The following is a 13,051-nucleotide window of genomic DNA, read 5'->3' as shown; positions in this document are numbered from 1 at the left end:
ATGGCTTAAAAGAAAGCGAAAACGCAATGTTCACTTTAGTAATACAATATCTAATAAAGTTCAATTGTGAGGTAATTAAACCTTAGTATTTATTACTAAGTGATAATAATTATTGCTGGTAATTAGTATCACCAATTCTAATTGGTGATACTAATTAGTTTTAGGATGCCAATGACTGTTTAGGCCGTTTATAAGTTAATTTTTATACGTTCCACTTCTAAGAGCCTACATTTTTGGCATCTTATTAGGTGGAATCATCCAAATTAACCAAAGTATATACTCGCCACCCCAAAAAAAGAATTTGAGCCGAGTGAAACAAGTTGACATTTTAATAGCATTTTCATTGTAAAGGTACCTGTACTTGCAGAGGGCAAACATGACACGGTTCGTTCTTGAAAGATGCTCTTTATTGAAACATATTTATAAGTGTTTTCAGCTTATTTTCTGTGTATTTGTTTATTTTATTTTATTTTTTTAAACAGCAGAACTTTTATAAAGTCACTACACTTACAGGACGTCAAGTTATCAGAAGAAAGAAGTGATAAGAGATCAACAGTTTTCTTGACGCGAGTCGCTAAAGTCCTAAATACACTCAAGCACACACTGTTTATTGGAGGCATTTAAAAGGGCTTCATTCCTTTCCTGGTGTTTATCATAGAAATGCAAGATTAAATTTAAAGGATGCAATTTTTTTTTTTGAGGGTTTATGATCACCACAGGTGAGGTCGTACTGTCTGTTATGTCCAGGTTGTTGATGGTGTCTATAAGTGACCCTGCAGAATGAGGAAGCATGACCAATGATTACATTGGAGGTATTTACAAGCGTTGAACTGTGACTCGGAGTAACATTAAAGAACAAAAGTGACATCAGACTTCATGCCAGTCAGCAATCTCCACCTGTTTTTTTTTCCCCCCTCTGTGTTTACATAAAATAAAATTCCAGAGAGCAGGAAGGTCCTGCCTCATCAACCCGGTTGTCATTTCAGTGGATTCTCATCTTTGATCAGACGCCAAACTGAGAGGTTTATCAGAAAGCAGAGATGTGCGTTACCTGATCTATGCCAGATTGTTAGGATTTTTTTGGTCCAAACAGTCAACCTCTTATGAAGCCATTTCTAAAACTTTGGGACCCCATTGAGAGCTGTTATCCACAAAAGGAGAAAACAAGAAAACCTGCACAACTCTCCAATGGTACCCATGATGGCCAAGACTATTGAGAAAAGATAAAAACTTTTTAAAGGTGTGTGCTGTTATATCTGACCTAAACCTAACAGCATTTCCAGGGGGAGGAAAAAAAGCACCATACAGTGAACCATGGTGGTGGCAGTATGATGGTGTGGGGCACTCTCATAGTTTTAGAACCTGCAGCAGGTCTGTAGATGCAGAAATGCATCCAAAAGTTGCAGGTCAGTAGGACTGGAGTTGGGAGTCCACCGCCACAAGGTTTGGATCCTCCAGACATTTGTTGTCTCCAGTTTCAGGCGTGTCTCCAACACGGCTGATTCAGGTGTGATAAACCAGGGAAAGAACTAAAGCGTGCACGATAAACGCAACACTATGACAAGGAGGTTTGAAAGATATTAGAAAACAGGCTCCGTTATCTCGTGAAAATCGGAGAGGAAAACATTTGTTGTTGGAAAATAAGATTTTCAACATCAAGATGAGAGAAATAACTAATAATCTTCAGGTAAAGATATCCAAACAAATGTTTACAACCGTCTGATTTTGGCATTCGTAGAGAACAGCTCGTCAAAATTGCTGAAATCAAGTCTGATTGGATCAACTGTTTGCAGCAGCATTTGCAGCAGTGAAAGCGTTTTAAATCAGCATGAGATTAGTTATTTTTATACATTTTTATCCAATATTGCCTACTGCAGGGATTGTTTACTTGTAAACTGCTGACTTTGATGTACAAAAGTATCCACTGCCACCCGACCTTTAAACATGAACCAATTCATGGATCAAATTTGCTCATCGGAACAACTTAGACTCACAAACTGGGATAAATAATAATAGCTTATGAATGAGAACTGTTGTCCTAAATGACACGATGAGAGGCTTCATGTTCATGTCAGAGAACCCCGCTAATCACTGATGTGATGGATATTGTGCTTTTGGACGCATCCTCACCTTAAAAGGAATGCGACATACGAGAAGGACCTGACCTGCCTCTGCATAAATACATCAACCAAACAGCTATCAGACTCTATTTACAGCTCTGCTTAGTTCATGTTCAGTCCTGGTAGATGTGCTCCCACTGTAAAACACCCCACCTTGAACACTGATCAGGGATCAGTTCCCACGCGCCTGCAGCAGGGAAATAGATCTGATTCCTGAACGGGCTCGAGGGCGAGTGCTGCTGTCTGTGGTTCTCTGAGAAACAGGAAGTGTTTGGGTCATGTGACATGAGAGTAGCGACCGTCGATAAGGGGGTCGGTTACATTACAGCACACTGGGCGACTCCGCAGCAGTCCTTGATGATGGCCGCCCCTGACTTGGTGATGAAGGGTTTGTTGGGAGGCGGCTCTGGGATCTGTCGCTTGGGCTTTTGAGGATCTGCAATGAAATTAGAGGACAGAGATTTAAAAAACAAACAAAAAAAAAGCACATGTGCGGCTAGTTTCCGTCTCTGAAGGTGAGTTTTGAAGCTCTGACTCACTCGCCGTGGCTTTGAGTTTCTGCTCCAGAGGCCGGAGCTTCAGCCGGAGGAACTCGGCCATCTCCTTGTCCTCCTCCTTCTCCCTGAGGAACGATCACACCTCTAATGCAGCTCAATAAACATCAGCAGTTATCTGACCAGACCAAACAGAACCTGTATTCTGCATGGTTTATTAAAGCTTTGGCCTTGTTGACTAAATCAATTAGTCTGAAAGACAAAATCCAAACTCAATTAGCTCTGACAGTTTTTTTTTTTTCCAGAGGTGGGTTGAGCGAGAGCAGCATCGCTTCAAAACAACATTTTTCTGAATGAAGTCACTCAAGCGAATAGTAGACGGCAAAAACATAAAATCTTACCAAGTCTTTTTGGTTTAGTTTCTAGTGCAAATGAGAAAAAACTAACATTTCAGTAAGACAAATGCTTCTTTTAAGTCAATAGCTCCTTAATATTGATGGAAAACCAGTTATTTCACTTATAATAGGATGAATAATATTCAGACTCGTCCATCTCATTCACTTTGTTTCTCCCGCACCATGTCTGTATGAAACACTCAGGCACAGCTGCACTAAGAGACAAAATCCCGGATATTAACTCTGCCCGTCATGCAGGTGGTACCTTAATCTCTCCACCTCGGCGTCGTCCACCAGGAAATCCCTTTTCTGCACCAGTTTATGGATCTTTAGGATCAGCTCCTCCTCCCGCTGCTTGTGTTTCTTGTTCTTTTCTTTCTCTTTTGGCAAATGACAAAAAAATATTGTATTAATAACAGTGTAGACTACAAATGAACCATTTTCTAAATCCCAACATCGCAAATAGATCCTTAACTCTCTCTTTGCTATTAATGGCAAATAAAGCATTAACTTCAATATACAAATACCAGAGAGCTTACTTTCTCTTTAGAGAGAACATCCGTTTTACTATTGTCTGACTTTCACGCATCAGTGGAAAAACCAGAGCCGCCTACTGTATCATATGAACATGCATGTACGCATGCTTGCAGCTGAATAGGCAGGTTGTCTCAGGACAGGGGGGAAAAAAGGGAAATAAAACGAGTCATCTGCACACGTCGGCTCTTTGTCCTGTCTGGAAGTGAAAGTGGGGCATTGCAGCTACAGTGACTGCCCCCGTGGGGGCAGAACAATCTGAAGGGTGCAGAACTCAGGGAGAGGGGCGCCACTCGTTGTCCTGAGCTGGAATAACTGGAGGCCCTCCAGTTGCTCCATCTGCTGCTGAAATACTGCAATATTTTTTTTTTGTTTCACTTTCATGGCTATCGGCAGAGTTGTCAATAAGTGGGGCACCTGAGACTTTGCTTCAGACAAAATCTTTTAGCTGGAGAGTGAAGTTATCCCTGCCTCAGTTAAAAAGATGAATTTATCACAAGGCTTGTTGCTCACATCAGATGTGACCCGCTCTTTACTTTGCTGCTCGAGCACCAGATAGATCGGAAACGCAGCTCTCGCTCAGAAACGCAGAAATCTTTTCGGGAGAACAGAGTCATAGCAACAGTGGCAGAAATAAAGCTGCTCTGGTTTTGGGTACTTGAGGCGGCTGGGATCAGATCCTGCAGCAGAGACAGAGCGGTGTGCGTTGCGTCAGTACCATCTGCCTGAGCGACCGGGACGATAATGATCAACAGAACATGAGCAGATCCACTGAGAAGTGGGTCCAAAAGAAGAAACGGAGGGAGGAGGGGGGAGGATGTTGACCTCTGTGTTGGTTTTAATGAGCTGGGACATTCAGGAAGCAAACATTTTATTACTCAGAGTCAACAAGCTAAGCAATTAGGCCCATTTTCAGCAGGATGTTTCTGTGTGAGGAAAGCTAATGCTGATATGATGCTAATGAAATGTTTTAGGCTTTACTTATCAAGAAACAAGAATATAAAGACTAAATAAGCCAAGGTGACGTTCTTATTTTTTTCACCGATAAACACAAACATCCCATCATGACAGCAGCAGATGTCTACAGGTTGTCAGGTGATCCACTTATTTTCTTTCCCAGCTTTAAAATAAAATCCCCCCCACCCCCATGTTTGAGACGCCACCCGTGTGTTGTCATGTGCGTCCTTGAACATGACACCGCCACCTCCTCTCCACCTCACACACGCAGACTCTGACATATAATGAAACAAGATGTACATTCTCTATCAGGGGGCGTGTTATCCTGCTGTTGCCAGGTTTTTATCTCAACTCCCTGCTTTGTGTTACTATGGGAGACGCTGCTGACGTCAGAGGAGAACTTTACCACGCTCAGGATGCGCATCACACGGGTGTAGAGTTATGCCTCCATTAGAGTTTTTACTGTCGTTACTATTATATTCAATTATGTGAATTTTTATCTGGAAACTGTCTGGCTGCTTCTGATGTACAGTATGTGTTCCGATTAATTTTTATCCGCAGAAAAAAAAAAACGTGTCAAACTCAAGGCCCGTGGATCAAATCCAGCTCATCAGAAGTTTATATGTGGCCCCTAGAAATAAAACATTCTTTAATATAACAATTGCGTGCCTAATTCTTATTTTATCAATCAAAACAAAGCAATTTCATTCTGCCAAACTGGATCAAGGTGAAAATATATCTGATGTTATTTAATTTCGAGAAGTGCTCATCAAATGTAGAGTCGGCTGTTTATTCATGTTTTATCAGTTTGTTTATGGGTTTTATCAACACATTCTGCCACAAACCGTCCCTTAGGAGACATTCTCCATGTTGATACGGCCCGAAATGAAAACGAGTTTGACGCCCCTTATCTAAGTCATAAAATATTTCAGAAAGAAATTAAGACTGTTCGGCTTTAAAAAAAAAAAAAACGTATCCAAAGAAAGGACGAATCCATCACAGAGGAAGTTGCATTTTTAATCATTTACTGTAAAAAATATCTGTTTTTTAATTGGGCCCTCGCAAAAGTATTTGTAAAATTTAGAGTTTTTCATATTTTGTCAGATCAGTAGAGTATTTTCTGGTGACTCTTTTTGTTCATTAGTTATTGTGTTTAATTGTGAAAGCATTCAAGTGTTAGAAAGGCGGTTCTGTTGACACAAACTGACTGAAAGCAAGCAACGCCATTTTCAAATCCTATTTGTTAGATGATTTTAAAACAACGTAGTGATTCTGTTCAATTTTACAATTCACAGTAATCTGTTAGTGCGAATTGACACTCTGTTGAGCACACTCTGCTCTGTTGGTCAGTGTGCCAGACCAACAGAGCACACTCTGTTGGTCTGGCACACAGGTGTCAAACTCCAGTCCTGGAGGGCCGCTGTCCTGCAACTTTTAGATGTGCCTCTGCTGCACCACCTGAATAGAATAATTAGGTCATTAAGACTCTGGAGAACTGATCTACACAAGAAGGAGGTAATTAAGCCATTTCATTCCAGCGTTTTGTACCTGTGGCACATCTGAAAACTGCAGGACAGCGGCCCTTGAGGACTGGAGTTTGACACCCCTGATAGCACATAAAATCTCAATGCACACTCTGAAATGTTGTGGTTGCAAGCAACATGACAAATTGCCTTACAATATGCTTTACAAGGCAGTGTGAGATTTTCCTCTCTGCTTTGGTGCAGCTTGTACTTCGAAACCAAAATGCTTCTCTTTGGTGAAGTTCGGAGAGGGACGACTGATATTTTCCTCAGTTCTGTTCATATAAAATGCAATCTCCTTCGTAGTTGTGCGCAGCAGAATATACGCCAACGTACCTGGTACTGAAACAATCTGTCTCAGCTCCTGCTTTAGGCTCATGATGTCTTTGCAGAGCTGAATGTCATCCATCCTGAGATACAAAACAAATAGAGAGAAACAGAACAATGAGTCAATGGCCTCCATCAGATTAAAGGGCTTCTTATATTGTTAGCTCAATTTATTTTGGAAATCAGACTGAGTTGTCAGAGAGGCTTGTTTTGTTTAGAGGATGCTGGGGGGAAAAAAAAAAGCAAAAGCAAAAGACGCGAAGGAGAAGGTTTGTCAGACAGGATATGGTCCGCAAAATATCCTGTCATAAAAGAAATTATGTTTATAGGTTCAACAAAAAGCAGAAAGTCACATTTTAAATCAAGCAGCAAAGTTGCGTTCTGGATAAATTACTCTCCAGTGGGTCTTCCCAACAGCTTTATTATGCTTCACAACTTCATTTCTCTACGAAAGCATAAATCGACTGACGGAGGCTAGTTGTTTGCACTCTGATATTTAAACAGTCTCTCAGATGTTACCAAACCAGGCTTGCGTCAGCCTCAGGCATCTGTCACAAATCATAAACATGATGAAGAAAGATGCATCAACAAAACTCATCTCTCTGGAGAACTCTTTATTGGTCCTCCATCGGGCAAATTCCCGCCTGAATCCCTCCCGTCTCTGACATCATCCACAGATTTGTTTCACGCCATGACAGATCAGACCTATGACTCATCCACACCCTCCCTCCCTCCTCCTCTTCTTCTTCTTCATCTTCTTACTGTCACTCTGCTTAACACCTCCCTCCCTTCTTTGCCTGTGTTTCCTCACTTGTGTTGCCCTCTAAATGCTATCCGCGGATCCCGGCCACGTCCGTACGTTGACGTCCACACTGGGTGTATGTGACGTCTTGCCACTGCAGACTGAGAGGTTAGCAGATAGCAGACCTGACGAAGCCTGAAGATTTCTGTTTTGCCCTTCAAATTGTTGTTGTGCGGTCAAAAACAGACACCAATAAAACTCCAGAAACAGAGAGTTGAAGCTGAATTGGGTGAAGAGACAGAGGCTCTCGTAACTCCACAGCCATCACTAAAGATGCCCGTTGTTGTAGTTTCACCCTCACTGCCCTCATCTTCAACCAGATCGTCACACTTTTCCCCTGACAATTATTATTTTGTGGAAGTTGTCGTCTTCAGCACTACTTAACTCCTGATTCCTCTCCTCTATGATATCACAAGGAAAGGTAGTACGTGGAAATTTTGAAGCAACACCTCAAGACATGAGCCAGGAAGCCAAAACTTGGACAACAAACATTGACCCAACTCAGTTTTGGAGTGACGATCGGTTGAAATTCCAGCAAACTACTGAAAGCAGCTTGTGAAGGAAAAATGTTTGATCCCGGCCATACAGCATTAAAGCCAATTCTTCCTAAATACTAAAAAAATATATACATGTACATTTCTGGCATTGAATAAAGGTTTAAAATAATCTCCAGAAAGTGTTTTGTAACTCTTATTATTTTGACTGTTAGCAAGCAGTTATAATTCAAAGCTAACCAACCTAAAGCAGATAAAAGTTTACTCTGCTTTTAATGGTAGACAGGCATTAAACCATTGAATCTGATTTCAACTATCTGCTGTGAAAATAAAAAAAAAACAACATTTAAAAAGCAGACTGTGTAAGGAAACAGTTTTAAACTCCCTCCGGAAAACTGATGTATAATCCGTGAAGCTGCCAGCAGCTTCATCACAGTGACTCATTGGTCTGCTGGCGGCGTTACGCTCGCTGAATAATCAATGGACGCTCTCAAACGCCCAGTTCATAGAGTGTCTGAAGTAAAGCAGCATCTGAAATCCTCCCAAAAAGTCTCGCTGCGACAAGATGAAGCTCATTCGCCCTGCCGAGGACCGCTGCAGGAAGCGTGACGCCACTTCACCGATTACCTCTCCTGTCACATTCTGTTCGCATCGGTGTGAAACGACACGGAGGAGTCACACTCACATGAAGCGCAGCTCCGACTCCCTGCGCACCAGGACCTCCCGCAGGCGCTGGATGCGAGCCATCTCCACCTCGATCTCCTCCGGAGACATGGTGCTCTCCGCCATGGACACATCGGAGTGACCTGCGAGTGAAACAGAGCCCCAGTGTGATGGGAAGGAAACAGAAACGAGTAGGCCTAGTTCCCCCCCTTAGTTTCAAGCAGTGATGTTGTAAATACAGAGAGCGCTCACTCCACGCTGCAGAGTAAAAAAAAAAAAGCTCCAGCTGATTCTGAATGACTGCAAACCTCAGAGTGTTTTCATTTCTTGGAAGCTTCACCATGACATCAGGCGATGTTGCGCTTTTCATGTGACGAGTCTCTTCACACAGCCGGGGACGGGTGAGATTTCCGGAGAGAGCAGCAGGACGTTTTTTTTTTTTTTTTTAATAGTTTATTTTGAGTCCGACTGAATAATCTTCCCGAGGTGACGGCTGTTATTGTTGCAGAAGGGGAGGAAACCCCCTCTGTGCTGGCATCGATTTTACACAGCACATCTGGCAATTATGTGCACAAACTGCAGCCTCTGATGACGATCTTTGCAAACCACTTAATCCGCTGATCAATTTACTGCTGAAGATGCTCCAGGATCTGCAGCCACTAGCACGGTGCTGACCTTTCCAGCACACAAACAGCAGCTCGGCTCTCGGTTAGCAGCACAGATCTGGTCTTGTTACATCCGAGCTACAGCGGCTTAACCACGCTGGGGGGTTTTATAATGACATTAAAGCAACAAAATAATTCAGAATTTTAAAGTAGAACAGATATTATACATGGTTTAATTTTTGTCCACATAACAAAAGTATAAAAAAAATGAGGTATGTGTATGAACCACATTGCTTTAATACCCCTAAATTAAATTCAATGGTATCCAGATGTTCCCTCATTAGATGTCCGTCTGGCTTTAAATTAATCTCATTAATCCAGATGTTATATGAAGGCCTCGGAGGTTTGTGACAAAACATTAAAGAAAAGAAAAAGCGTCATGGAAACCAAGAAACACAGCAGAAAGGTCAGGAATAAGGTGGTGGAAAAATGTTGAATCTGTTATGAAGGTCATCATCACAATTAATCATCCCACACCTAACAGAGTGGGAAAGGAAAGTGTTGATCAAAAAATGTTGACAACTACTGTTCGTTCTGCATGCATGGCATAAATCGGACTCTTTATGAACGAGTAGAAGAAGAAAGCCATCGTTCAAAGGAATCCATGAGAAGTCGTGTTTTCTGCTTGTCACAAGTAGGTGGCATAACAAACTAACTGATGCGGAGAAGGTGTAATCATGAGATGAAGCCAAAACAGAACTTTTTAGACTACATACAAAAGTCTACGTTTGGAAAAACCAACACTGCACATAACCCTGAAAGCACCATCCTCACAGAAAAACCTATGGGGATGTTTTTCTTCGCGCCGTACAGGAGGGATGGAGCTGGATGTTCGATGATGCGCATGAACCTAGAGCTACAAAAGGGAAGGTTTGGGTCAAACCTTGTTTATGTGTTAGAAGGGCCTAGTCAAAGACCTGAATCCAACTCAAAATCTGGTGCAATATGTGGAAATTGAAGTTCACAGATGCTCTCCATCCATCAGGCTGTGCTTTAGATATTTTGCAAAGAAAAAGAGTCAAACTTTTCAGACCTAAGATATGTAAAGCTGAAAGAGAACACTCTGTTAAATCCACAGAATCCCCTTCGTATCTGCAAAGTCATAGAGTGACAAGCTGAGCTGAGTTAATGCTCCAAGTTAAGGTCTAAGGACAGCTTTGAACTTAGAGAATTTGTTGATTTTCTCAGAAACTGTGAAGCTGCTGTGATTCACGCCAAGGCACTGGAAATCCAAAATCACTGTAAGAAAAGGCTAACAGCAGTTACAACAACCTGAGTCAGAGAGGATCAGTAGAAACAGAAGTGAAATTGCATATAGATAGACTTGATTTACTAAGTGACTTCAAGTGGTTGAACTGGTTCTTATCAGAGTAAAAGGTGATAACTACAGTGCACGCCATACTTTTCAAATGTGCATTTGCAAAGAAATTGAAAATAATCTACATAGTTATGAGAATAACCATGAATATTTCTTGATGTTAAGTTGTTTTTGTTATTTCTGGAGTTTAGAGGATTGCAACATGTAGTATCTAGCCCACTTCTAAAGCACTAACCTTTTCAACAACAACAACAACAGCAGCACAATTTGTTTGGGGGGAAAAAAAGACCCTATACTGATTTGGTGATTTCAAAGCAAGAGGGTCACAAGTTTTGTTTTGAACATTTTTCACGGATAAATCACCTCTGCAAAAAGCCAAACATCACATTAGACGTTTCAATATTCTACTGCTCTTGGGGGACCGCTGTTAGTCTGGAGGCAGCAGCTTTGTACGCTTATGCCTTGAGCCGGCTATACCTTCTTATAATTTAAACCTTTAATAGAGTTCCCTTAATCATGTGGCCATTACTTTCGTCCATGCTGCAGTGAAACCCACTGACAGAGAAATACACTGATAAACAACAACCCCCTTCATATATATAGGAACTGTGTAAACAACTCAAGTTCCCTGTTTTTCCTGAGTCAACAGCGATGATGAATCCATGGTTTATACTGTAGCAGTGGAAGACCAGCTGGCCGGGCGCTGCAGTCTGTTTCTGTGGGGTTCTGCACGTAGATGGAGCTGACTCACCACATAAATGTCTGCGCAGGACCACTCAGTTTCTTTTCTGTCTGCTTATGGTTTCAAATCATTTAATGTGCTTGTAGATAATAAACACTCGTGGTAATTCAAGGCGGGTATCACAGAGTTGCAGCATAACACAAGCTAAGGTGTTGTTTTCCTCTTCTTCCTTCTTCTTCCACCATAAATAGAGGCCAGGTGTCTATAAACAGATGGAACAAGTTGCAGTAGACCGATACTTTACCACTAAAGGTGCTGATGTGACACCTACATGATATCTCTATAGCTTCTTCTCATATCAACAAAAAATTAAAACCACAGGACAATTAATTAAAGTTTTCTATGAACCTCTAACAGTTGACCTGCAGACTACCACCCATTGTTTTATGAGCAAAGTAGTGTAATGCCACGTATAATTATTCAGGTTTATTTAACCCTATTTACATAAAAGGGCGTGCTCCTCATCAAACTGCCTGAAAACTCTGCAGCACCCACACCGAACTAAACAACATAGAAATGTCAGCGTATGTCACCCGATGCAGACGCCCCTGACATATCCTGCAGTCACGCTGAATGCTCTGCTGCTGCTGGTGCTGCTGCTGGACCGGACCTCCCCACACTTAGACAAGAGAACCAGGTGAGCACCGAATACAAACCACAAAGTGCTCTATAAATATGCATTTATATTTTGGGGATAATGAAATGCAAACACAGCAACTAAGTCAAGACACACAAAAAAACAACAACCACTGAATTAAGTGTTTCCTCACACCTTAGTGAGTTATCAGAACCAACGGGGATCCATAAAGTAAAATAACAGATGTCATGTAAGCCGGGTCATTGATTTTTTTATTTTTATTTTTTACAGGTTTAGATGTTGGAACAGGAGAAAATAATTAAGACATCTAATGTGATGTAAGCAAACTTTTAAAACATTAAGTTAATTATAAGTAAAATGAAAGTTTCTTCAAAGGTTTAACAAGTAATTAGAATAATCACAAAAACAAATGTAATTTACAGTCATCTTGAAGATTGCAATCACATTTTTTAAAAATCAAAGCAATAACCCTGCATAATGACGCTTTTTAAAATGATGTTTAATGCGTCAATCAGAGTTACCGTAAATCCTTATTAGTCTACTCAGTCTGAGTCATCAGCCCCATGCAAACTCCTCCTCGGCTTACAGTTGCCAGTGTTTAGTTTTTGACAGTAACTAACACGTTCATGCATCCTGCACACCGTAATGTTCGCTGTAAGATTTAGTGCTGTGTTTGTTAGTGCAATTATGATCTAAGGCTTTAGGGATGTATATTGACTCAAAGTCATCCGCAGCCTCTTATTACCCACCGTGGTCATGTAAGTAAGTAATAGGCCTTAATAGCACTTAAGCAACGTCAGGCTGTCGATACATCAAAACGCTTTTGTGAGTCACACATTAACCATTTCAGCGCCGACCGAAATTAAAACTACAACACCGGGCTTTGTATTGGAAAGAGCTCTGCGTTTAAAACATCAGTACACCCGGATGCATGTTGCCCACCTTTGTCCGTCGTCCACGCCGTTTGCGACACGGCGCCGTAGCTCCGGAGCGCTCGCTCGGTGTCCGAGAAAGACTTCTTCATCTCCATGCTGGAGTGGAGGGGGAGGGAGGAAAAAATCCGAGGAGCGAGTGAGAACCTAAAGGTATAATCTGCAGCTTCTCCTCCCTGTTTGGGTTCTTCCAGATGAGTCAGTGTTCACCCGGCGACAAGCGACCAGCGACCCGAGGAGCTGAGAGCATCTTCAGCCGAGTCTTCAAATCCTGCTGGATAGAGGGGGATGCTGGGAGCATGCGCAGTGCGGGCGGAGATGTGGGGAGCTGGAAGACGCGAACGAACTCTGGGATGCTGATGGTGATGACGATAAAAATAAAACAGCTGGCCTGCACACACGCGCGCGCGCGCACCCCTACACACGCACACACACACACGCACACACACAGTGAAACACATTCGGATTATTAGAAATATGCATTGCA

At 41.9% G+C, this 13,051-nt stretch overlaps 1 protein-coding gene across 1 annotated transcript; it reads right to left on the bottom strand.

The window, feature by feature from the left end:
- Window positions 1-385: 385 nt before the first annotated feature.
- bmerb1 (bMERB domain containing 1) lies at window positions 386-12,911 on the bottom strand. The gene is made up of 6 exons (XM_032564282.1): window positions 12,575-12,911; window positions 8,332-8,452; window positions 6,360-6,433; window positions 3,275-3,389; window positions 2,660-2,742; window positions 386-2,556 (listed from the first exon to the last, which is right to left on the bottom strand). Exons 1-6 carry the CDS (start codon window positions 12,660-12,662, stop codon window positions 2,438-2,440), a joined length of 600 nt encoding a protein of 199 aa, XP_032420173.1. The 5' UTR covers window positions 12,663-12,911; the 3' UTR covers window positions 386-2,437.
- Between the last annotated feature and the right edge of the window lie 140 nt (window positions 12,912-13,051).

The sequence above is a fragment of the Xiphophorus hellerii genome, chromosome 5, assembly GCF_003331165.1.
Source record: "Xiphophorus hellerii strain 12219 chromosome 5, Xiphophorus_hellerii-4.1, whole genome shotgun sequence".
Taxonomy (NCBI): Eukaryota; Metazoa; Chordata; class Actinopteri; order Cyprinodontiformes; family Poeciliidae; genus Xiphophorus; species Xiphophorus hellerii.
Note: the sequence above shows the minus strand (reverse complement) of the source record. Positions and strands in the feature narration are given on the sequence as shown.